A 21,977-nucleotide genomic window follows, 5' to 3' on the forward strand; every position below is an offset into this window, starting at 1 on the left:
AGCACAGGGAGCTGTATCCCAGCTCTCGGGATAGAACAGGATGGAAGGTAATACGAGAAAGAGCATGTGTATGGACGGCTGGGTCACTGTGCTGGACAGCAGAGATGGACGCAATACAGTAAATCCCTGATGCCCCCGCCTCTGCCCGGGGGCTCCGTGGGCAGAGGTGGCTGTGCCCCCTGCTTCTCCCGACATACGGCTCCTCGGTCCCCGCACACACACCCCCCACCGGTGACTAAGATTTTTCTCATTTCTCCTTGAATGTGTGGGACATGAACAAATCCAAAAACAGAGCTGCCAGTACTGTAGCACGATTCTTCAGCATTCAAATTTTAACATGTTTTAGTAAAAGAAAAAAATTCAGCATGGTATTTCAAAAATGTTAACACATTCTCTCTTGCCCCTGGGGTAACAGTGCACGGGCCTTCTGGACGCCTGGCGCCCACTTCCGGCGGTCTGCTCCCTGCCCGGGCCTTCCGCTCGCCCTGCAGCTGTCCGCCCTGGGCCCCGTCTCCCGAGTGAGCACACAGCCCTGTCCCCTCCCAGGTCGCCAAGCCTTGCGCTCAAGCCCAGGCACAGCCCTTCACACCAGACCCAGCTCTTGGGCCCCTGCTGGTGGCAGGGGACACCCACGTTGACCCCCCACCCCCACCCCAGGACTTGCATCTGAAGTTGGGGCTCGACGTGGCAGCAAGGGTGAGAAAGAGGCCGCAGGTCTCGCTTCAACACGTCCTCCTCGGCTGTGAGCTTCCTGGGTGTCTGCGAGAAAGCCAGGGCTAGAGCGGGGAGAGCCTCCCTCCTCTGTGGGACCGGAGGAAGGGCCGTGCCCAGCTTAGAGAGCTCCTGGAGAAGGAATCAGGAGGAGATCCGAAAGGAAAACGCCCCTCCTTAGAGAAACACACTGTTATGGAGTCACAACCCCAAAGGCAGCAGGGGGAGAAACAGCATCCACCGACTCCAGCCCGAACCCCTGCCACAACAGGTGAATTTTGCGAGCCGCCACCCACTCAGCAGCTTTTAGGAGCCAAATGCAAGGCTGGGCACTGGACAGACAGACGAGGGGGTGTGACTACTGCCCCCAAGCGGTTCCTCAATCTTGCCAATAAAATGCAGGAGAAGCTGCTTCATATAACTCAGGTCTTCCCCAGTTTTGTTTGTCTGTTTCAAAGAAATGCAAATACAAGTACTTCAAACTGATGCTGTCGGTCTGGCAAACGCGGCCGTGAGCTGTGTGAAGAGGCCTGGAAATCCGCGACACCCTCAGGCCAGCAGAACCCAGCCACACGAAACACCAGCCGGCGGCCTGTCCCTCCTGCAGGGAGAGCGCCCTCAAGAGAGGGCTAGTGGGAAATCTGGGGGAAACACACGTCCCAGTGGCTCTGGTCTTCTGGGAGGTTCCCACGAACAGGCATCACCTGCCCAACTCCACGCTGGTCTAAACACCGTAGAGGCACGTTCATTAATCATTCTGGAGACATTAAATGAAAACACTCCTACAGGAGTTCCCGTCGTGGCGCAGTGGTTAACGAATCCGACTGGGAACCATGAGGTTGCGGGTTCGGTCCCTGCCCTTGCTCAGTGGGTTAACGATCCGGCCTTGCCGTGAGCTGTGATGTAGGTTGCAGACGCGGCTCGGATCCCGCGTTGCTGTGGCTCTGGCGTAGGCCGGTGGCTACAGCTCTGATTAGACTCCTAGCCTGGGAACCTCCATATGCCGCGGGAGCGGCCCAAGAAATAGCAAAAAAAAAAAAAAAAAAAAAAGAAAACACTCCTACAAAATTCATGGTATAGAGATCCCTGCAGAGCCGCAGGGCCAGGTGGCCAGCAGAGCGCCAGCACCCGAGGTTCTGCAGGCCCTGTGCCGGGTGGGAGTGTGAGAAACAGCCAAGGATGCGGTCAGCTTCTCCTCAGCAGATGTGCTGCTGTCTCCAGCAGGGGCAGGGCTTTTCTGGCCTGGGGACAGTCTAGGGGCTGCCTGTGCACTGGGCAGGCAGTGTCCTCTCTCAGCCCTTCTGGCCACCACGCAGGAGGACAGGGGACTGGGCCACGGTCAGGCTGCGGGGAGGCCGAGTGTGCTGTTGGGACAGCGTGTGGATGCCTGGCGGAGGCCCAGCTGGGAGCAAAAGACTCTGCGGGCCCTCTGCCCTCTGGGTCAACTGCTCAGCTCTCTCCCAGTCCCCTCCAGGTAGGCAGGACCCGGGCTGCTGCTGCCCACTTCCCTGCCCCCAACCCCACCTCCCCCCAGTATCCTGCAGCTCAGGGAGGGGCCTCATCTCCACTCCCACTGCCCCGTTGTGGGGACACCGTCCTGGGGGCCTGGGCCTGGCCAAGAACAAGGGCCACTCACCTGCACCACCAAACCACTCCCAGCAAAGCCACCTGCAACTTGAAGGCAGCATTTTAAAACAGAAAACCAGCTCGAGCAAGTCCTGGATGGCTTTTCATTACAGGGCTGGGTCCGCGCTGCTCCGAGGGCCAAGAGGCCGGAAGGGAACTCAGGACAGGCCGGCGCTTTCGGGTGTAAGGCGGGCGGGAGAGGCCCCGCGGTGCTCCCGAGAGAAGTGGAGCCCACGCCGGACCGCCCGCGCCTTCAACAGTCTGTCCCACTGGAGAGCTGCCGTGCCAAGTTCGCTGGGATGAGAGGGTGAGCAGCGCGAAAAGCTGCAGGTTTCCCGCCCAGCCTCCTCAGACTGCGGAAAGGCCACTGGGAATGATACACCCTGAGGCGTCTGGCGAAGAGGAGAGGAAACTGGAAATCCAACCTGAGCAGAGGACGTCCACGGTGAGAGGCGATTTAAGTTCCCCGTGGAAAACAAAATACGACCTTTTGAACGTACTGAGCAATTCGTCTCGGACCATGCGTGGTTACAAGTTGATGAAGCTTCTGGATTTACCGTGAGAACCAGGAGTGTGCGTTTCATGACCCGCAGGAGGAGGGCAGAAAAGGACCTTCGCCGACCCGGGCAGGGTGGTGCCCCGGGGGCCTGAGCACCACGCGGAGCGTCTCTCTTGATTTTAGCTTGACTCTTAATCCACAAGGACTCAGTCTCCAAGTAAGGCTTCATACGGAATCCTGACGGCTCTGATAATTAGACTAAACACATAGCTGAATTCACTCTTGAGAAGAGGCACTTTGATCTGTGCGCTTCGTATTCACCAATCGAAACGGGATCCAAGGGAAAAATCCGGGCATCAAGTTCCCGGCTGCAGGGAAAGCCGGAGAGACCTGCGGCGCGCGGAGGCCGCACTCGGGATAAGCTGTACGCGCTCACGGCTGTCACGGCCCTTCCTTTCCAACAGGAGGGAGTCATGAACACTGAGGGGGTGGTGCCGGGCTTCTGGGAAGGCTTCCTGCTCTACGAGGGCTGAGAACAGCTCCATCAGGAAGGCACGTGTTAACTGCGCTGGGAATGGAAGAAAAAGTCCTTTTTTTGGTCGTCTTTTTAGGGCCGCACCCGCAGCACAGGGACACGCCCGGGCTAGGGTCAAACGGGAGCTGCAGCTGCCGGCCTACACCACAGCTCACGGCAGGGCGGATCTTTAACCCCCGGAGCAAGGCCGGGGATCGAACCCGCATCCTCATGGACGCTAATCAGACTCGGTTCCGCTGCGCCACCACAACGGGAACTCCTCATCTTTTCTTGATCATGAAATTTCAGGGACTACGCACAACTGAAAGCGTGCACCCGAGTGCAAACAGCGAGCCTTTGTTAACGGTAACGCAGCAACGGTGACCAACGCGTCAAAGCAGGACCTTCCTAAAACCCGGAGCGTGCGCTCGTGACACTGTCCTCTGCGCCGGGGCCACGGCCGCTGTCCCCTGCGGACAAGGGAGAATTCCAAACCACCGACGAAAAGACAGGCGAGCGCGTGGGAACACACGCTCCCTCCTTCGCAGAGGCTGAGGAAACTCCATGAAATTGCCGGAAGGTCAGAGAAACACACCAGACAACGCGCTTCCTCTCTTGGATGAAAATTCAAAAGGAAATCTCAGGATTTTTACTCCTGATTCAGTACATCTTGCCATGAAGATTCTGAATGGGTAAAAATTATGCCCAATGTTAAACAAAATATATTAAAGCTCGTCCATAAAACTTATTTATTTGTATCGTTATAGCTTCCTTTTTAAAGCATGTTTTAATGACCTGCCTTGCTTATGTATGTATTGCAAGCTAAAATGAAGTGAGTGAATCAGACTCTGACATTAATGCTTGCTACGCCACAAAATGAGAAGAACAATGAGCAAACACGCAGCACGTCGCTGTGGACGGATGTTGGCACACTGGAGCTGAAGCACGCACGTGACTTTTGTCGATTCCGTAACCGAAACGAGCGGCTCCGTGACGCACGGGGCCGTCGTCGTCTTTTCATCGGGCGGCATCAGAACGGGCGTTCGGTCTGCGCGTCCTCAGGCCGCTGCGTCCTCCGAGCTGCCGGAAGGGCCCCGTGCCTGGACCCTGGCCTTGCTCCTCCTGTCACGGGGAGCTCCGTCCGTCGCCCCCAGACTCCGCCGCCCGGCGCAGGGGGTCAGAGGGGACCCCGGGAGGCCGCGCGCTTGAGGCGGCGGTGGCGAGGGCTGGGGGTCCGCGAGGAGCAGGAACTACCTCCCCTGCAGGCTCACACTCGCCCCTGAATAAGGCTGTCAGAGCAGCTGAGGTACCAGCAGTCACCGAGAATCCACACTGGCCCGGACCTGGGCAGGAACGGAGTCAGAGCGCTTCCACGCAGCTCTGGGCACAGGGACCTGCAGTTTGGAGCTGCTGAGCGAGGGGCCCACGCACACGGACGTCTTGTCTTTGTCACCAGTGGACAAAGCAACGTCAGCCGCCAAGCCCTGGGGCCAGCAGAGGGTCCGGCCCTCTGCCCGCGAGCATGGCAGGTGTGGGGGGCAGGCTGGCAGAGGGGAGAGACATTCGGAAGGAAGGTCGGAAGGAATCACAGATGCTCCTTACAAGCAGCATGAGAACAGCCATCTCCTGACAATGAAAACTGCCAGGCACAATTATAAAAAACAAAGCCACCCCAAACTTCCCACGGAAGATGCCTCTAGCCTTTCCATCAAGTGCCTTTCCAGTGCCAGACGTGGCAACAGAGCCTCGCCTCACTTGGGGTGCAAGTCCGCTCCTCACCTCCTAGGGAGGGTGGGCCCCAAATGGCAGAAAGGGTGGCTCGCAAGCTGGGGGAGCGTCCCCCGAGCAGCCAGGAGGCCGGTGCTGTCCAAATGCACTGGTGGACGCAGGCGAACCACCCGCCCAGCAAGTGCCCAGCCGGAGCCTCGAGGCGCGGGAGGCCGTCTGGGGTCCAGCCCTGCCCCCGGCGCCCCCGGCCCTGCACATGGGAGGGGCCCTCTGAGCGAGGAGGTGGGGGTGCCGGCCTCACCCGCGCGGCACCTCGAGGGAGCCAAGCCAGGGAGCCCTCCCACCCACGTACCACCGCCGCGGCCGGGCTGCACCCCGGACCTTGCCCGCCAGGGCCTCTGGGGGCTAGCGGGGCCCCTGGGGGGCGAGAGCTTTCAAATCGGGGCCCGGGCCTGCAGCCCTTCCCGACCCTGCGTCTACACAGCTTGCCGCTGCCGGCCTGCCCGGGGGAGGCAACCTCGGCAAGACTGAGTTCTGCCACGTCTCAGGTTTAAACCTGCCCTTCCCTTCCTTTTCTCGAAGAGGGTTGACCGGTCGTCAGGAGGGAGAAACGGGGTCTCACACCAGCGAGGCTGAAGCTGTGACAGCTCCGCACTCTGAACACCCTCCTCCCTCCCGGCAAACCCGGGCAACGCGGACTAACCCCCATCGCCCCGGGAAAAGGGGGGATGATGACGGATAAAGCCGGGAACTAAGCAAGCGCCCCCAACCCCCAGAGAAACAGGTCTGAGCTTTAAGGGAAAATAACACGAAAAGACGCTGAGAAACGCTTTCACTTCGTCTTCTCCGCTCATCGTTTACCTACTGAGCTAGGACACGGCTTTGACTTCCCGAAACTTCTAGAAAACTCCTCCTTCTTGGTGCCCCGGCCTTTGCGCCCTCTGTCCTGCTACTCCACCGCTGCCTCCGTCAGGCTCGGCCCCGCGACCGTCCCGCTGCTCCACTGCTGACCCCCGGGCGCTGACCAGCCCATCTGACAAAAGACGGCCGCGGCCTCCCCCGTGTCCCTCGTGAATTACGAACAGAACGAGAAGAGCCAGAGCGCTGCTTACTGGGTGCCGGCCACTGCTGCAGGCTGCACGCACGCACGCACGACCTCACGTCATCCTCGTCACCCTCCAGGGAGAAGCGTGGCCCCCACCCCGGCTGTACCGATAAAGGCACCAGGCAGACAGCCCGAGCCGGCCACCCAAGGCCACACACCGACAAGCGGAGGAGCCAGGGTTTAACAGCAGGTCTGGCTACAGAGCCCCGGCTCTCAGTGACGCTGCTTCTGTTGCGTCTCCGCAGAAGTCCTTTGAAAGTGCACTTGATGCAAACACTTGATGGGTTTCAAACCTATTTATAAGGTTCTCCACCAAGAGAAGTTCACTCCCCTCCAGGAGCCCGGAAGGCTCTTTGGACCCCCCCGCCCCCGGGGTCTAACGTCTTGCTACTCTCCGACCACCACCCTGAGCTGTAGCCCAGGGTTTGCAAATGACATTTCCAAATGACAGTCACGACGCCCTGGTGAGCTGCAAGCAGACTGCTAAGTAAATGAAGCCTGGGAGAGTGGGGATTGGGAGAGAAGGGCACGGGGGAGCCCTGCTGCAGGACGCCTGCTTCAGCACCGTGTGCATGCTGCACGGAGTGTGTCCTCACTCCCGAGCACAGTCAGAAAGCCCGCATGTCCAGCACCCAGCCCTGAGGCCAGGTCTCGGTGCTGTGACACGGCAGGTGCCCGAGGCACGGCCGGGAAAGAGACAGAGGCGTCAGGGAGCCTGCCCAGGCCAGGCTGCTCAGGAGGGAGGGCCTGCGGGAGCCAGCCCTGGGCCCCTAAGTGCAGGCCAGGCCAAACCGCGTGCGCCGGCGGCGCCTTACCCCTGCGCCCCGGGTACACGAGAGGGTAGTACTCGTAGTAGAGGTCTGGCTGGTCCAGGTTCCCGAAGGGCTCGAACTCCATTTCGGCATTCTGGAAGAGGCCCAGCTTCACCAGCAACGCCAGCCTCACGAACCAAAGCTGAAACACAAAAGCCCGGTGAGACCACAGGGCCTCTGCCGACAGCAAGGCCAGAGGTCCCATCCCCATTCACTGCCTATCGGCGCTGGACTGGGAGGCCGTCAAACCAAGGGCCTGCCTACTCCCTCTAGCACGTCTCATAATTACGAGGTTAGGCAAATGGATACAAAGAGAAGCTCTCCCCCCAGGAGGGCGGGGTGCGGCTGGGCGGAGTCCCCGAAGGAGGCCGCAGGCGCACGGACGGACAGCGCGAGTGCGCGGTCAGCCCCAGCGGCCACAACACCGAGCACCTTCGTGACGACAAGGGGCGCGGGGGGCTGGGGGCACCTTGGCAGTGACCCAGCTCAACCTCATCTCACCAAGGAGGTTCAGAAAGGAGCCAGTGCTCCAGACCACGTGGCCCGGCAGGTGACAGACAGCATCCACGGGCGGCCGCGGAGGGGAGAGTGCGGCGCACTCGGGAGGGCAAAGCTGCGTCCCCGGGGGCTGCGGCGGGTTTCGGGGAGACGGAGGAAGAAGCCCTGCAGCAGGCAGAGGCCAGGATGGGCACAGGCAACGTGGGCCTGGCAGCTCCCAGTGGGAGACAGAGGAGAGCGGGTTGGGATGCCCCACGTCCCCTCCTCCTCCTCCTCCCACAGGCTCCCCTTGGTCCTGAGAGCCGCTGGTTGGGGTGACCCTGGGGGACCCCATACAAGTGAGAATAAAGGTTGGGACTCCCGGGGAGGCAGCACCAAAGGGCCCTGTAGCTGCTCCTTCTCATGGGAGGCCCTCCCTGTGCTTCTCGCCCCTGCCTTTTACAAAGATAAGGCCCCGGGGTCTCTGTCCCCAGATGGTGACAGACCAGAGGAGGACCAGGGCTGTACCTGCAGGGAGTCCGCCGTGTGGCTGGTTGGCAGCCCGCTCTTGCCGTAGCCTTGGCCGTGGGCGGTGAGGAGCCGCCCGCACAGGTCCACCGCCGCCCTCCAGTTCTTGCAGCTCTGTAAGACAGGGGACACGTCACCCGCGGCACCTACGGCCCTGGGCGGGCAGGGCACCAAGCTGGACACACGCTTCAAGACAAGCAACGATGAGACCTTAGCGCTTAACAAGCGTCAGGCTGGGGGCGGGGGCAGGGGCGAGGGGCTACTTGTTGGAAAGCTGCCCCTGCCCCCGAGCCCTTCTGAGCGAGAGAACTCAACCCTCTGATTTTCATCCACGTGTTCCCAGCTGTTTAACGTTAACCCACGTGCTGGGGAGGCGTATTTGTAAGCCCTGCCCGCGGCTCTAAGCGGGCTTCTATGTTTGACGGACACCAGGTCGTCACCATAAGAGAAACCAAGGAGAAGCCCGGTGCGGCCCGTGCCACCCAGGCCGCGAATCAGCTGGCAGCCCACCTTCCCGCCACCCCTCGTCACGGCTGGAACCACAGGCGCATGGGCTGGTCTGACACAGGCCCAGGGACCCGATGCCACGCAGAGTGGAGGGCTGCCTGCAAACACCACCCGAGGGGCGCTGCCCCTTCACAGAGCTCCAGCGGGTGCGCGAGCGGGTCCTCCCGACGCGGCAGGCGCCACCCCGGAGGCTGCAGGCGCCGCTGCAGGTCAGGGCCCGCAGACTGCACGGGGCGGTGCGGGCGAGCTCAGCTCCAGCAAGGAAGGCGGACATTAAGCCGTTTCTTCAAGGATCCCCTGAGGGATTTTGTGCGTGCAAAGGGCCTTCTTACAAAACCCGTATTGGGGTAGAGGGGATGTCCCGAGCGGTGTGAGCCTCGGGTGCACAGCAGAGCCAGTCGGTCGCACAGACGCACACACATCCCTCCCTCCTTCCCGAGCAGGTTACCGCCGGGCGTCCCTGGGCCGCGCAGGCGGTCCTTCGCCTCGGGCGCTGCGCGGGCCCACCCTCCGGATTCACCCCCTCCCCTCGCCTCCCGTTTCCCTGTTGGTGGCCATCAGCTTGCTCGACTTCAAAACCTGCGAGTTTGTTTCTATCTTATCTAAGTTCCTGGTGTCATTTTCATAGGTTCTACGTCCAAGCGGCATCACATGGTATTTGCCTTCCTCTGTCTGACTTTTTTCACTTAGTATGATCGTCTCTAGCTGCATCCACTGCTGCCAATGGCATTATTTCGTTGTTTTTAGGGCTGCGGGGTGCTCCATCGTGTCTATGCACCACATCTTCTTTATCCGCTCCTCTGCTCATGGACACTCAGGTGGCCTCCGTGTCTTGGCCGTTGTGAAGAGGGCTGCAGCGAACGCGGGGGTGCATGACTGTCTTTTCGAATTTCGGTCTTCCCTGGGTACACGCCCAGCAGTGGGACGGCTGGGTCATATGGCGGCCATATATTTGGTTTTCGGAGGCCCCTCCACACAGGCTTCCCCAGTGGTTGCACCAACTGACACTCCCACCATCAGTGCAGGAGGGCTCCCTTTTCTCCACCCTCTCCCGCAGTCTTGCTTTGCAGACTTTGTGATGATGGCCATTCTGATTGGTGTGAGGTGAAACCTCACTGTGGGTTTTTTTTGGTCTTTTTAGGGCTGCGCCTATGGCATGTGGAGGTTCCCAGGCTAGGGGTCTAATTGGATCTGAGCTGCGTCTGGGACTTCTACCACAGCTCAGGGCGACGCCAGATCCCTAAGCCGCTGAGCGAGGCCAGGGATTGAACCTGCAACCTCACGGTTCCCAGCTGGATTCACTTCCACTGCGCCACGACGGGAGCTTCCTCATTTTGGTTTTGATTTGCGTTTCTCCAATAATTGGTGACACTGACCATGTTTTCATGCACCCGTTTGCCACTGGTCTGTCTTCTTTGGAGAAAGGTCTATTTACATCTTCGGACATTTTTTGATATAAAGCTACATGAGACATTTGCACATTTTGGAGCTTCATCCTTCGGCACGTGTGCAAAGCTTTTCTCCCATCCTTTGGGTGGCTTTTTTTTTAAGGTTTCCTCTGCTGCGTGAAAGCTTTTAAACTTAATTGGGTCTCACTTGTTCACGCCAGAGAATGCTCAGCCTGTGTCCCCTCTAGGAGTTTCGCAGCATCTGTCCCTGCATTTAGGTCGTCCCTCCACGTTGAGCTTGTTCTGCGTGCGGCGTGAGCGCGCCTTCTAACTTTACATCCTCGGACGCCGGAGTGTCCGGTGTCCCAGCGCCGCTCCCCGAGGAGGAGACCGTGTTCCCTCCCCGCACGTCCCGTCTCCCTGCGGCACATCAGCTGCCCACAGGCTGCAGAGCGCTTCTCGAAGCCGAGGGGGCTGGGGGAGCGTGCAGCCAGGTGGCCTGACGCAGCCTCGGAGGGTGGAAGCCAGAGCCAGCCTGCAGGAGCACGGGGGACAGCAGGGGGAGGGGGAGGACCCCCCAGGCAGGCGGGGGGCAGGTGCGGGCAGGGCCCCGGCCGGGAGGGAGCCAGGCTCACCCAGGGCGACGGGAGCCCCAGGGTCCGAGGCAGAGGAAGGGCAGGATCCTGATCAACACGCGCCTTCAGCAGGTCGCCACCTCTCCTCTGTGCCCCGGGCTCACGCGCTGCGCCCCGCTGACACCTGCCAGGCAGACGCCTAAGTGGCGAGGACACAGAGGCCTAAGTGGCGAGGACACAGAGGACACGAGCCCCGCCACGGACGAGCTCGCGAGTGGCAACAGGTTCTCCAGGTCTCTCCAGGCCGCCCTGCAGGTGCTCCGTACCAACTCCCCAGGGCCCAGGCCCACACGGGCTGGGGGCTGTCAGAGCACCAGCACTAGCGCCCAGGGACCCAAGGTGCCCGCATTCCGAGGCGCCGGGGTGGAGGGCATCTGTCCCGCTGACGTGAGGCCAAACAAAACAATGCACAGGAGAACACGGAGCACAGGGCCGGGCGGAAGCCCTGAAAACGTGAGCAGTGCAGGCGAAAATTCAAATGGTTCTCACGGCCTTTTCTTCCCCGAGTTAGACTTAAACTTCTTTTTATGGCACAATCAGCAAGGACCAGCTCCTTGTGCTCCATAGATGATTAAAAGTAGGAAAAATGCATTGTATAAAAAGCCTTTAGGGGAGTTCCTGTCGCGGCTACAGCAGAAATGAGTCCGACTAGGAACCATGGGGTTGCCAGTTTGCAACCCTGGCCTCGTGCAGTGGGTTAAGGATCTGGTGTTGCTGTGAGCAGTGGTGTGGGTTGCAGATGCGGCTCGGATCTGGTGTTGCTGTGGCTGTGGTGTAGGCCGGCAGCTACAGGTCCAATTAGACCCCTAGCCTGGGATCTTCCACATGCCATGGGTTTGGCCCTAAAAAGCAAAAAGAAAAGAAAACAAAAAAACCCCCTTCAGCTCTTGCTGTGATTTTTATACCAAGATACATTTTATGTCTCAAACCAGATCACCATTAAAAATGAAGCAACAATGTCTCATTCTTTTTTTTTTTTTTTAGTAAGTGTGAAGTCTTAAAAAGTGGCTTCTTTCCTAACTGAACATAGAAAGCAAAAATGGGAGTTCCTGTCGTGGCTCACTGGTTAATGAATCTGACTAGGAACCATGAGGTTGCGGGTTTGATCCCTGGCCTCGCTCAGTGGGTTAAGGATCCGGCGTTGCCGTGACCTGTGGTGTAGGTGGCAGACGCGGCTTGGATCCCACGTTGCTGTGGCTCTGATGTAGGTCGGTGGCTACAGTTTCACTTCGACCCCCTAGCCTGGGAACCTCCATATGCCTCGGGTGCGGCCCTAAAAAACACAAAAAGACAAAAAAAAAAAAGACAGCAAAAATGTTTACACTCTTAGTAGCTTCTTCCCCTAACAAGTGAATACAGCCCACCCCCTGCCCCATATCCACAGGCTCTGCATCCAACCTCAGATGGAAATGAATAAGAAAAAAATTCCAGAAGGTTCCCCAAAGCAGAACTTGGATTTGCCCCCCACCAGCCAAGACTCACGTAAGAGGATAAGTAATCCAGAGACAATTTACAGTGCTTGGGAGGGAGTTCCCACTGTGGCTCAGCTGTAACGAACCCGACTAGTATCCGTGAAGATGTGGGTTCAACCCCTGGCCTCGCTCAGTGAGTTAAGGATCCCGAGTGGCTGTGGCTGGGATGGAGGCCGGCAGCTGCAGCTCCGATTCAACCCCTAGCCTCGGAACCTCTGTGTGCTGTGGGTGTGGCCCTAAAAAGACAAAAAAAACAAAAAAACAAAAAAATAAAAAAAAAACACTAAAGTGCACGGGAGGGGGTGTGGGTCACAGGAAAATGCAGAATGTCACGGCTTTTGCATCCGAGGGGGTCCAGGGCCCCCATGGACACTGCTGTGAGGGTTCACCCGGGAAGCTGCCCTCCTGACCACAGGGGCCACCTCGGGCTGAGCGGCCTTCTGATTAGCACGCTGGTGTGTCCGTGACACAGACTCGTCTAAACTCACAGTAACGAGGAGACAGAATGACCCGGCTCCTGGGCACAGGGGGTGACCAGCAGACTGGGCGGAGCCACAGCAACAGGAACGCCTGGTTTGCCCTCTTTTTATCTCATTGTTTTCTCCTCTGGTCCCCCCCTCCTGGAGGTCCCCCTCCATTTCACTCGATATTAGATGTCAGACATGTTTGGTGAAAAAATTACTTTTAAAATTAGATTTTTTGTGTGTGGCATGTGGAGGTTCCAAGGCTAGGGGTCGGATCCGAGCTACAGCCGCCGGCCTACCCCACAGCCACAGCAACGTGGGATCCGAGCTGCGTCTGTGACCCACCCCACAGCCCACGGCAACGCGGGATCCTTAACCCCCTGAGTGAGGCCAGGCGTGGAACCCGCAACCTCACGGATCCTAGTCGGATTCGTTTCCGCTGCGCCACGACGGGAGCTTCCTAAAATTCGCATTTTAACGTACCTCATTAAGCCCTAAGCTCTGTGGAGAAAATCTTATGAAAATCTCATAATTACTGCAGATGACATGCAGAATTCTAATGAGGCTATTTTGATGTGAGAAAATACCTAAATCCAAACGAACATGACTTTTCAAACTAGGAAACGCGACGCAGATTCTGTTGGAGAAGCTGCACGAGGCTCCCGCGACTCCCAGAGGACAAGAGACATGGTCCCATAAACGCCACTGAGTCCTAATCGTGCGTCCACGGCCTTTCCCACCCGCGACTCAAAGGGAATCGTGAACAACGCTGCACGGGACACGCCGGAGAGACGGCAGCGAGCCTGCCCTGTGAGTCCCAGCCTCGGGTGCGCTGAGGCCACGCAGGAGCAGCCGCGGAGCAACGCTTTCCTCGCGTAAAGACAGGTGCCCCCGTCTCGGGACGGCATCAAAATACCGGGAGGAAACGGTCTCTTCACAGGGACGGTGTCTGCCTAAAACAGGCCTCCCTGTCGGGGCCGGGAAGAGCCTCTCTGCCGGCCTCAGGGACCCGCAGCGCCGGACAAGCATCACGGCACCGCGTGCGTGTTAATTCCCACCAGGAACGATCCAAGCAGGCAAACCGACCGCCTGGCAGCGGGTCGCAGGGACCGTGCCTGGCTCTGCGTCTCCTCTGGCCGCCTCGCCACCGGGCCCTCGTCGCGTAGCCCCCGTGCACCGCGCCGTGTCGCAGCAGCTCTTCAAGGCCAAGTGCAGGGGTGACAGCAACCCTCCCGACGGTGGAGGCCCTGCATCCCACCAGCTTCAGGGGCTGCGACACGGCTCCCTCCTAAGACGGGCAGTTCGCGAACAGGTGAGAACGCGCACAGAGGCCCCGAGACCAGCTCTGCTTTCCCCCGTGTGGGAAGAGAGTGACTCCACGCCTGTCCTTTCCAGGCTTCTGGTTCACAGCAATAATTCTAGAATCACTTCAAGTAAAAGAAACTCAGTGAAGCGTGAGACTTACATTTACTAGAAGCTAAGCTTTAGTTGGTTTCGACATGTCAGTTGTCGGCGAAGCACCCGGGCAAGTGTCCCCACGGACCCATGGAGGAGGCAAGCTTTTGCATCGTCACATAAGGTGCTGGGGGTGGGGGACCCGGTTCCCAGGGGCTCAGAGCCCACGGAGGTCCCTGCCCGCCCACCTGCAAAGGCCTGCAGTCGGCCTCCCACTTCTGATCCAGGCAGCGTCCCCGCCTGGTGTCTGCACGCCTGCCTGTGAATACGGGCAGACAGACGTCTGGTGCATTTCTGGTGAGTCCACTCATGCGATAAGAGACCTTCCACAGCAAGTGGAGAAAACAGGAGGATTTTAAGAAAATCAACATCAAGTCATTTCACTCTAGTTATTTACTCAAAATATATACTGCTTCAAGGAACCTGGCCATCTGAAATACTGCTTTCAACTAACTGGACTTAAGAATGCTCTCAGCTGCACTGGACCGGTATCTAATCCGACATGATTCTGTTATGCGAAAGGGCTCAGGATAAGATATTCAAAGCAATTAACTGCAGGGAAAATATTAAGAAGGGAGGCAGGGCTTATCAAGGAAACGATACTGAAAATCAAATGCATTGTGACTTACAATGAGCTGTTTCAATCCAACAAAAGACTGTTCCACCGAGTTGGCACTTAAGACCTGCCTCTTTGCCGCAGCCTTCTCACCCAGGAAGCGGAGCATTAAGTCTTTAACGGCATCTCCCTGGAAAGAATGGAAGGAAAATATGTCAGGACAATAAAATGTTAATTAAACTCAGCTAACCAGAACCCATGGCGAACCAAAATTTCTTTTTTCTCCATTGGTGTATGGAGGCGAAAACGTGGTTACAGTACAGAAAAACTTCAATTAACCGGATGCTAACGTAGCAAGAGCTTTAATGAAATGCGCATTTAGAACTGCTCTTTCTTTTGGAGACGGAGCAGTCAAACCCCCGCTGCCTGGATCAGCCTTACGTGAGAGGCACCCTGTGAGCTGGGGACGGGCCCTGGGCACCTGCTCTCCAGGGACCGAATCCTGAGCCGCTGCAGCCACTGACCCTCAAGGGCCCCGAAAGGAGCTCTGGGGGATCGGGAGTGAGGGCTCTGCGCTCCGGGGAAACCGGCAGAACAGGCCTTCAGATGTTGGATAGTTTCAGAAGATCTGATGAGCCCAATTCTTGCACCGGAATCCTTCACGGTGGCATCAGCTCCTCGTGAGACCAGCAGCGACCCCCTGCACCGCGTGTGCTGGTGGCCTGACCTTCCCTTCCCCACATCGCACGCATCCTGCCCGCGCTTCGGCCTCTCGGCAGCGGTTCCTCCGGCTCCGGAGATGCTGCCTCCCCCGCCACGCCCGAACCCCCGCCCCGGGCTAGAGTCCGCATTTTGCCCCAAATAAAACCTAACTCTCAACTTTTAGGTGGTGCATATTTTTTAAGCTGTCAGCACCAAACCAGAGGAGGGGTTGGGGATGAGGGGCTTGGGGAGCGTGAGGTGACACCGCAGGGACAGGGGGCTGGTGTCCTGGGAGAAATGCTAGGTGGGGCCAGCCCAGGCTGGGGTGGGCTTGAGTGCCCTCTGCCCCCTCCCGCCAACTGGCCACCGGGCCGGGGCCTCGGGAGTCCCATCAGAGCCCCAGGAGAAGAGGGGCCCTCCCTCTGCAGGGGTTCCCTCAGCCCCAGCCCTGGGTCGGACCCACCCGCACCCAGGCTGAGTGACGGGGGACAGACGGGTGAGGGCAGGGAAGAGGGGCCAGGGAGAAACCCGGGCGGGGCTGGGACAGAGGAGACCCCGCAGCTCAGGAGGGAGGGAGAGGCTGTCCCTGCACCAGAGCAGAAGCCAGCAGAGAAAGCCACAGAGAGCCACTGCCGCAGGCCGCCTGGGGGCCAGGCGCAGGCTGAGGCTGTCGGGCGGAATCCACACAAGGCCCGGGCGCCTCCAGGGTGGGGTGGCCCAGGGCCAGCATGAGGCGCTGGGACAGGGGAGACCCTTTCGTGGAGGCGGTCCTGGCCTCCCCGACCTGCTCCCGGGTCCCCAGGGTGGCAGGCCAGGCAGTGGGCCCCCTGCTGCTAACAGGAGCCCAGCACAGGGACCCCAACTCCCCACTGAGCCACCTGCAGAACAAAAACCAGGCCCACCTGGCGGAGGTGGGGACAAGGCCAGGAAACCAAAGGCCGGCCTTGCCGTCCTGGCCCAGCACACACTGATTCTGCAGGGACCACGGGGGCGGGGGGCAGAGGGGGGCAGGCGGTGACAGAAGCTGTCCCCCTACTGCCTTTCCACCCGTGGGGGTGGAGGAGGGAGGCTGCTCACACTCGGGGTGACTTTGCACTCAAAGCACCGGCACAGAGACCATGTGGCAGGAGCAGGGGGCAGAGGCGCGGGAAGGCTGCCCTCCTGAGGGCTGGTTCTGGCCGGCACCACGCCTGGTGCTCAGAGGCCAAGCTGCACCTCTAGTCACAGGCGGCACAGGTCTGGAAGCAGCAGGGCTCAGAGAGTCAGGTGAAAGGGCTAGAACCCCAGGAGCGCCGAACACATCTGGGAGGGATGGTTCGGGGCAGCAAGGGAAGAGCTCAGCCGCGTGGCCCCGACTCCGCGCCCACGCAGCTCCTGGCAGACCGAGAGCTTCACGGAGCCAGAGGGGCCGAGAATCGAGAAAGGGCAGAGTCACACTGATGCTGCGGTGGGCGGGCGGGTCCCACTCCTCCGTCCCCAGAGCATCCTTCTCGTTGATGAGACGGTACCCTCACGGTTCTGTTAGTTAGCACCTGGTTACACAGGAAGGTCCCGAGACAGGGGCAGACATCTGTCACCAGAGACATCTGTCACCGGGGACATGTGCAGGCCTGACAAAGGCCTCAGCCAGAGCTGAAGACCCGCCCAGCGTCCCAGTGTGGACCTGCTCTGGCTGTGTCGCCGAGCCAAGAAGGTTCTGCCCTGGGGTCCCGGCGTCTGTGCCACAGACCCTCCCCGGTTCCTGGAGTGGGGAGGAAGCTTCCCCGAGGCCCTGAGAGCTGGGTCGCTGCCCCTGCGGGTGATGGGCCCCTTCCAGTCAGGGAGGCGCTGGGGGAGGGCCTCCTGCAGCCGAGGCAGGGCACGGGGGAGGTAGCCGGGGAGGCGCAGGGCCCACGGTCTGGCAACGGGGGTTGGGGTTGGGGTGGGGGTGGGGGGCTGTCAGAGGCTGGATCTCAGCCCGCGGGGTCGGGGGCTGCTCTCCTGCAGCCTGGCAGCAGCTGAGCAGCAACCTTCAGTCCCCGCGGACAGAGGAAGGCAGAGCCCAGGGCAGCTGACTCAGGGTGTGGGTTTCACTGTTAGCAAAGCAGATGACACGCAGGGACGGTGGCGCTGGAAGGCCCATGGCCCGGCCCTGGGGCCTGGCGAGCCCTCTGCCGCGGGGCCAAGGACAAGGGCAGCGCCTCCTCCTGGGAGCCCTCGGTGGTCCTCTCAGGCCCGGGAGGGGAAGCCAGCTGAACGGAGGGCATCGGCCAACAAAACCAAAAGGAACTCAAGCGCGAGGCTGTGGAGAGGCCGGGTACGGCGCGGCCTCGGGAAGGCGGCTGGGGTGTTCCTCGGAGGGGGGGCCACAGCCTCACCCCACACCCCACAACGGCGCACCCGCAGAGTCCAGTCCCGTGCCGTCCAAGGTCAGCTGCGGGGGCAGGAGAAGGGCCGAGGCGCTGACGCGGGACGCTCAGCGGCAGGCCGTGCCGGGTGAGCCCCTGGACCACGCGTCCGGAACAGGGGAACCCACAGAACGGAAAGCAGAGGAGCGGCCGCCTGGGCCTGAGGGGGTGGGGATGGAAACTGGGTGCCAAAGGTTTGGGGGCTTCCTTGGGGGGCGGGTGAAACTGGTCCGGAAGCGGACTGCGGTGATGGGTGAACCACTCTGTCCAAAAAGGGTTAACACCACTGAGGGCACACTAAGTGTGCGACTGACACGGCACGCGAGGTGCATCTTAATTAAGCGTAAAAGCAAAACCAGACCTCAAGCCCTTTTCGTCCGAGGCCCTCAACAAACTAGCCCTCCTCGAGGGACCGCGGGAGCCACAGGGCCAGCTCCGGGCGGCGCCTCCACGCAGGGACCGCCCTTCACACCCGGGTCCCGGGGTGAGGGGCGCCCTGTGCCTCTGTCGTCAGCGCGACTGGCCCGGGGCTTGTCCTCCTGACGAGAACGCTGGAACGACAGACGGAACACCTGTTTTCAGACACAGACGAGCTGAGCGAAGGGGAGGGCGAGTGAGCCCCTGAACCCAAAGGCACAGGGGCAGGGAGGGGGGCGAAGTGCAGCAAAGTTGCGAGTGGGCACCGGCTGGGAGCTGGCAGGGAGGCGGCTGGAGCTGGCACCGGATGCTGGCCGGGATGGCGCTGGGGTCTGCGGCCGAGGGCGAGCGGTCCCTGCACGGGGAGAAGGGACAGGGCGGCCGTGCGCTCCCTCAGGGCTGAGCGATGTCCAGTCCAGCCGACCACCGCGGAGCACTCTGGGACACCCAGGTGTTCAGGGCAGATGTCAGAAAGGTCACCCAAGAGTGAAAGCTACTCTCAGGTCCCTGGAAAAAGCGAAAAACCAAACCCAGAAAGGTGAAAAACACTGCCTGCCACATCAGGAAATAAAGATGTGGCAGCCATCCAGCTGTCACATTACAGCCACCGGGACGGTGCGCCCCAGGGCACCCAGGACGGGAAAGCACACGACAGGCCCCAGGCAGCCAGGCCCCTGTCACCAGAAGGATGTCCAGCCTCCGCACCTGCCCCCGCCGCCCCCCCAGGAAAGTCCTACCTGCATTCACCTGAGAGGCCGGTCTCCTTTCCCAGCAATATCCTGAGGTTCCCACCCCCTGGTCTCTGTGACAGAAGCGCTTCTATAGCCTGGCCTCTTCCCTGCCTCTTCTGAGCGGTCCCCAGAGCCATGTGAGGTGCTGGGTCTCAGGCTTAAGCCCTCATTTTTCTCCACCAGATAAAACATAATTCCCGACTTTCAGACTGCGCATTTTTTCAGTTGACAAAAAGGATCATATAAATCTGCATGTAACCTGCCTGCCCGCCAGGACAAAGCACAAGTGTTTCTGAAGGAAGACGACAAAATATAGACTCAACAACAGGAAACCCACAACATCCAGCCTCTAATAAAAAATAACTAGGGAGTTCGAGTTGTGGCTCAGCGGACATGAATCTGACTAGCGTCCATGAGGACGCAGGATGGATCCCTGGCCTCGCTCAGCGGGTGAAGGATCCGGCGTTGCCGTGCGCTGTGGTGTAGGTCGCAGACACGGCTCGGATCCTGTGTTGCTGTGGCTGTGGCGTAGGCTGGCAGCTACGGCTCCGATTGGACTCCTAGCCTGGGAACCTCCACATGCCGTGGGTGCAGCCCCAACAAACAAAGAAACCAACCAAAAAAAAAAAAAAAACTAGACATGTGAGGAAGCAGGCTTGTGTCACCCATAACTCAGAGAAAAGTTAAATACAAACAGACTTTGAAATTACAGAGCAGATAGAATCTTCAGAAGAGAACCTCAAAAGACCTACTGTCAATGTTCTCAATCTTCTAAGTAAAACTTGAACACAATGAGTGAAAAAATAGATTAAAAAAAAAGAACCAGGGGAGTTCCCGTCGTGGCGCAGTGGTTAACGAATCCGACTAGGAACCATGAGGTTGCGGGTTCGGTCCCTGCCCTTGCTCAGTGGGTTAACGATCCGTAGTTGCCGTGAGCTGTGGTGTAGGTTGCAGACGCGGCTTGGATCCCGCGTTGTTGTGGCTCTGGCGTAGGCCGGTGGCTACAGCTCCGACTTGACCCCTAGCCTGGGAACCTCCATATGCCCCGGAAGCGGCCCAAAGAAATGGCAAAAAGACAAAAAAAAAAAAAAAAAAAAGAACCAGGGAGTTTGAGGCTTTTACCACCGCGGTCCGGGTTCAATCCCTGGTCTGGGAACTGACAACCCACATCAAGCTGCTGGATGGAAATTCTAGAGACAAAAAAGTATGAAAAATGTATTGACTAGCATCAACTGGAAACTACAACGTGCAGAAGGAAAGATAAATGAACTCAGGACACGAAACCAGAATTCCAAACTTAAGTACAAAGAGAAAAGTAGATGAAAACCAAAACCAGGCCCGATCATTAATGTCATCAATGGCCTCTCGGGAACAAGAAGCAGCACGCGGCCCTGAAGTTCCCGGAAGCAGAAGAGAGAGAGAAATAGAAAGCTAATTGAAAAATAACGACTAAAGATGTTCCAGAATTGGTCACATAAACCACAGATCCTATAGGGTCAACCAGTCCTAAGCAAGGTGAGCATAAAGGAAAACCACGGGAAGGCTCGTCAGAATCACACTGCTGAGGAGTTCCCGTCGTGCCTCAGTGGTTAACAAGTATGACTAGGAACCACGAGGTTGTGGGTTCGATCCCTGGCCTCGCTCCGTGGGTGAAGGATGTGGCGTTGCCGTGAGCTGTGGTGGAGGTCGCAGACGCGGCTCGGATCCCCCGTGGCTGTGGCTCTGGGGTAGGCCGGCGGCTACAGCTCTGATTGGACCCCTAGCCTGGGAACCTCCATATGCCTCGGGAGTGGCTCAAGAAATGGCAAAAAGACAAAAAAAAAAAAAATCAAACCGCTGAAAACTAGTGTAAAATCTTAAAAGCAACCAGAGGAGAGCGTGCTCTTTACAGAAGACCAAAGATGAAGTTTCTCACAGACTCTGCATCAGCGAAGGATACAAACCAGAAGACGACCAAGGGCATCGCACGGCACCGAAAGGAAAAAGTAAACACACTGCATTTCCTGCAGAAAGAGCCTCGACAATGAAGACACATCGTTTTCTCAGACTTAAAGCTGAGAGAATCTGCAGCGAGCAGACCTGAAGGAATAGGTGTATCTTTGGCCGTCTGCGGATTTCCAACACAGGGGCTGAGGATGGCCCGGGAAGGGGTTTCACCCAGACGGTGTGGGTTCCGTGACGCGATGCCTTCTTCTGGATCTGGAGCCATCACCGCGTGGAAACGCTCCCTGGGCCAGAGAGAGAGGCTCGCAGACGTGCACAGGAACCGTTCCTTGGCGTCCTCAAATGCACTCAGCTCACCCTCTCGGTTCCAGCCAGCCTCTGACTTAACGCTTGACGTCAACCAAATCCTCAGATCACCCCAGAGCTAAATCTGCTGTTCCCAAGCTGCAGAGCCCCCTCTGTGTGCCAATGGCTGTCTCAACTCCAACTTCCGCCGATCTAACCGCCCCCAGCCCAGCCCCCCAGCTCTAGCCCCAGCCCCAGCTCAGCCCCAGCCCAGCTCAGCCCTAGCCCAGCCCAGCTCTAGCCCCAGTCCAGCCCAGCCCCACCTCTAGCCCCAGCTCAGCCCCAGCTCTAGCCCCAGTCCAGCCCAGCCCCAGCTCTAGCCCCAGCCCAGCCCCATCCCAACCCAGCCCCAGCCCCAGCTCAGCCCCCCAGCTCTAGCCCTAGCCCAGCCCCAGCTCTAGCCCCAGCCCAGCCCCAGCTCTAGCCCCAGCCCCAGCCCAGCCCCAGCCCAGCCCAGCCCCAGCCCAGCCCCAGCCCAGCTCTAGCCCCAGCCCCAGCCCAGCCCCAGCCCCAGCCCCAGCCCCAGCTCAGCCCCAGCCCCAGCCCCAGCCCAGCCCCAGCCCCAGCCCCAGCCCCAGCCCAGCCCAGCCCCAGCCCAGCCCCAGCCCAGCCCCAGCCCAGCCCAGCCCCAGCCCAGCCCCAGCCCAGCCCAGCCCCAGCCCCAGCCCCAGCTCTAGCCCCAGCCCCAGCCCCAGCCCAGCCCCAGGCCCAGAGGTGTGAACCAGGAGGAACACAGCAGAGGCGCAGAGGAGCGGGGGAGGCGGGAGACAGAAGGTCAGGTCCAAGGGGCCGAGGGGCTCAGGGAACGGAACCAGACCTCGCGGTGGAAGGGATGGCGCGGTGGAAGGGCTCGGCCCGCAGGTCTGGATGCGGGTATCTGGGACCACAGCCCGGTCTCGTGCCTCCTTCCCAATCTTACTCCCTCGCCGCCGCCGCCGCCGCAGAGACGCTGCTGCTTCCTGTCTGTTTACCCC

The 21,977-nt window shown here is 59.5% G+C and overlaps 1 protein-coding gene across 1 annotated transcript in view; it reads right to left on the reverse strand.

Annotated features, from left to right (window-relative positions):
- TRAPPC12 (trafficking protein particle complex subunit 12) overlaps nucleotides 1-21,977 on the reverse strand; it is a 46,596-nt gene that overhangs the window by 18,091 nt on the left and 6,528 nt on the right. The window contains exons 3-5 of the mRNA XM_047782715.1: nucleotides 14,551-14,667; nucleotides 8,001-8,114; nucleotides 6,999-7,137 (exon numbers count right to left, since the gene is read on the reverse strand). Coding sequence (XP_047638671.1) covers nucleotides 6,999-7,137; nucleotides 8,001-8,114; nucleotides 14,551-14,667 — 370 coding nt within the window. The remainder of the gene's footprint in view (nucleotides 1-6,998; nucleotides 7,138-8,000; nucleotides 8,115-14,550; nucleotides 14,668-21,977) is intronic.

The sequence above is a fragment of the Phacochoerus africanus genome, chromosome 5 (genome assembly GCF_016906955.1).
Source record: "Phacochoerus africanus isolate WHEZ1 chromosome 5, ROS_Pafr_v1, whole genome shotgun sequence".
In the NCBI taxonomy this organism is placed as follows: domain Eukaryota; kingdom Metazoa; phylum Chordata; class Mammalia; order Artiodactyla; family Suidae; genus Phacochoerus; species Phacochoerus africanus.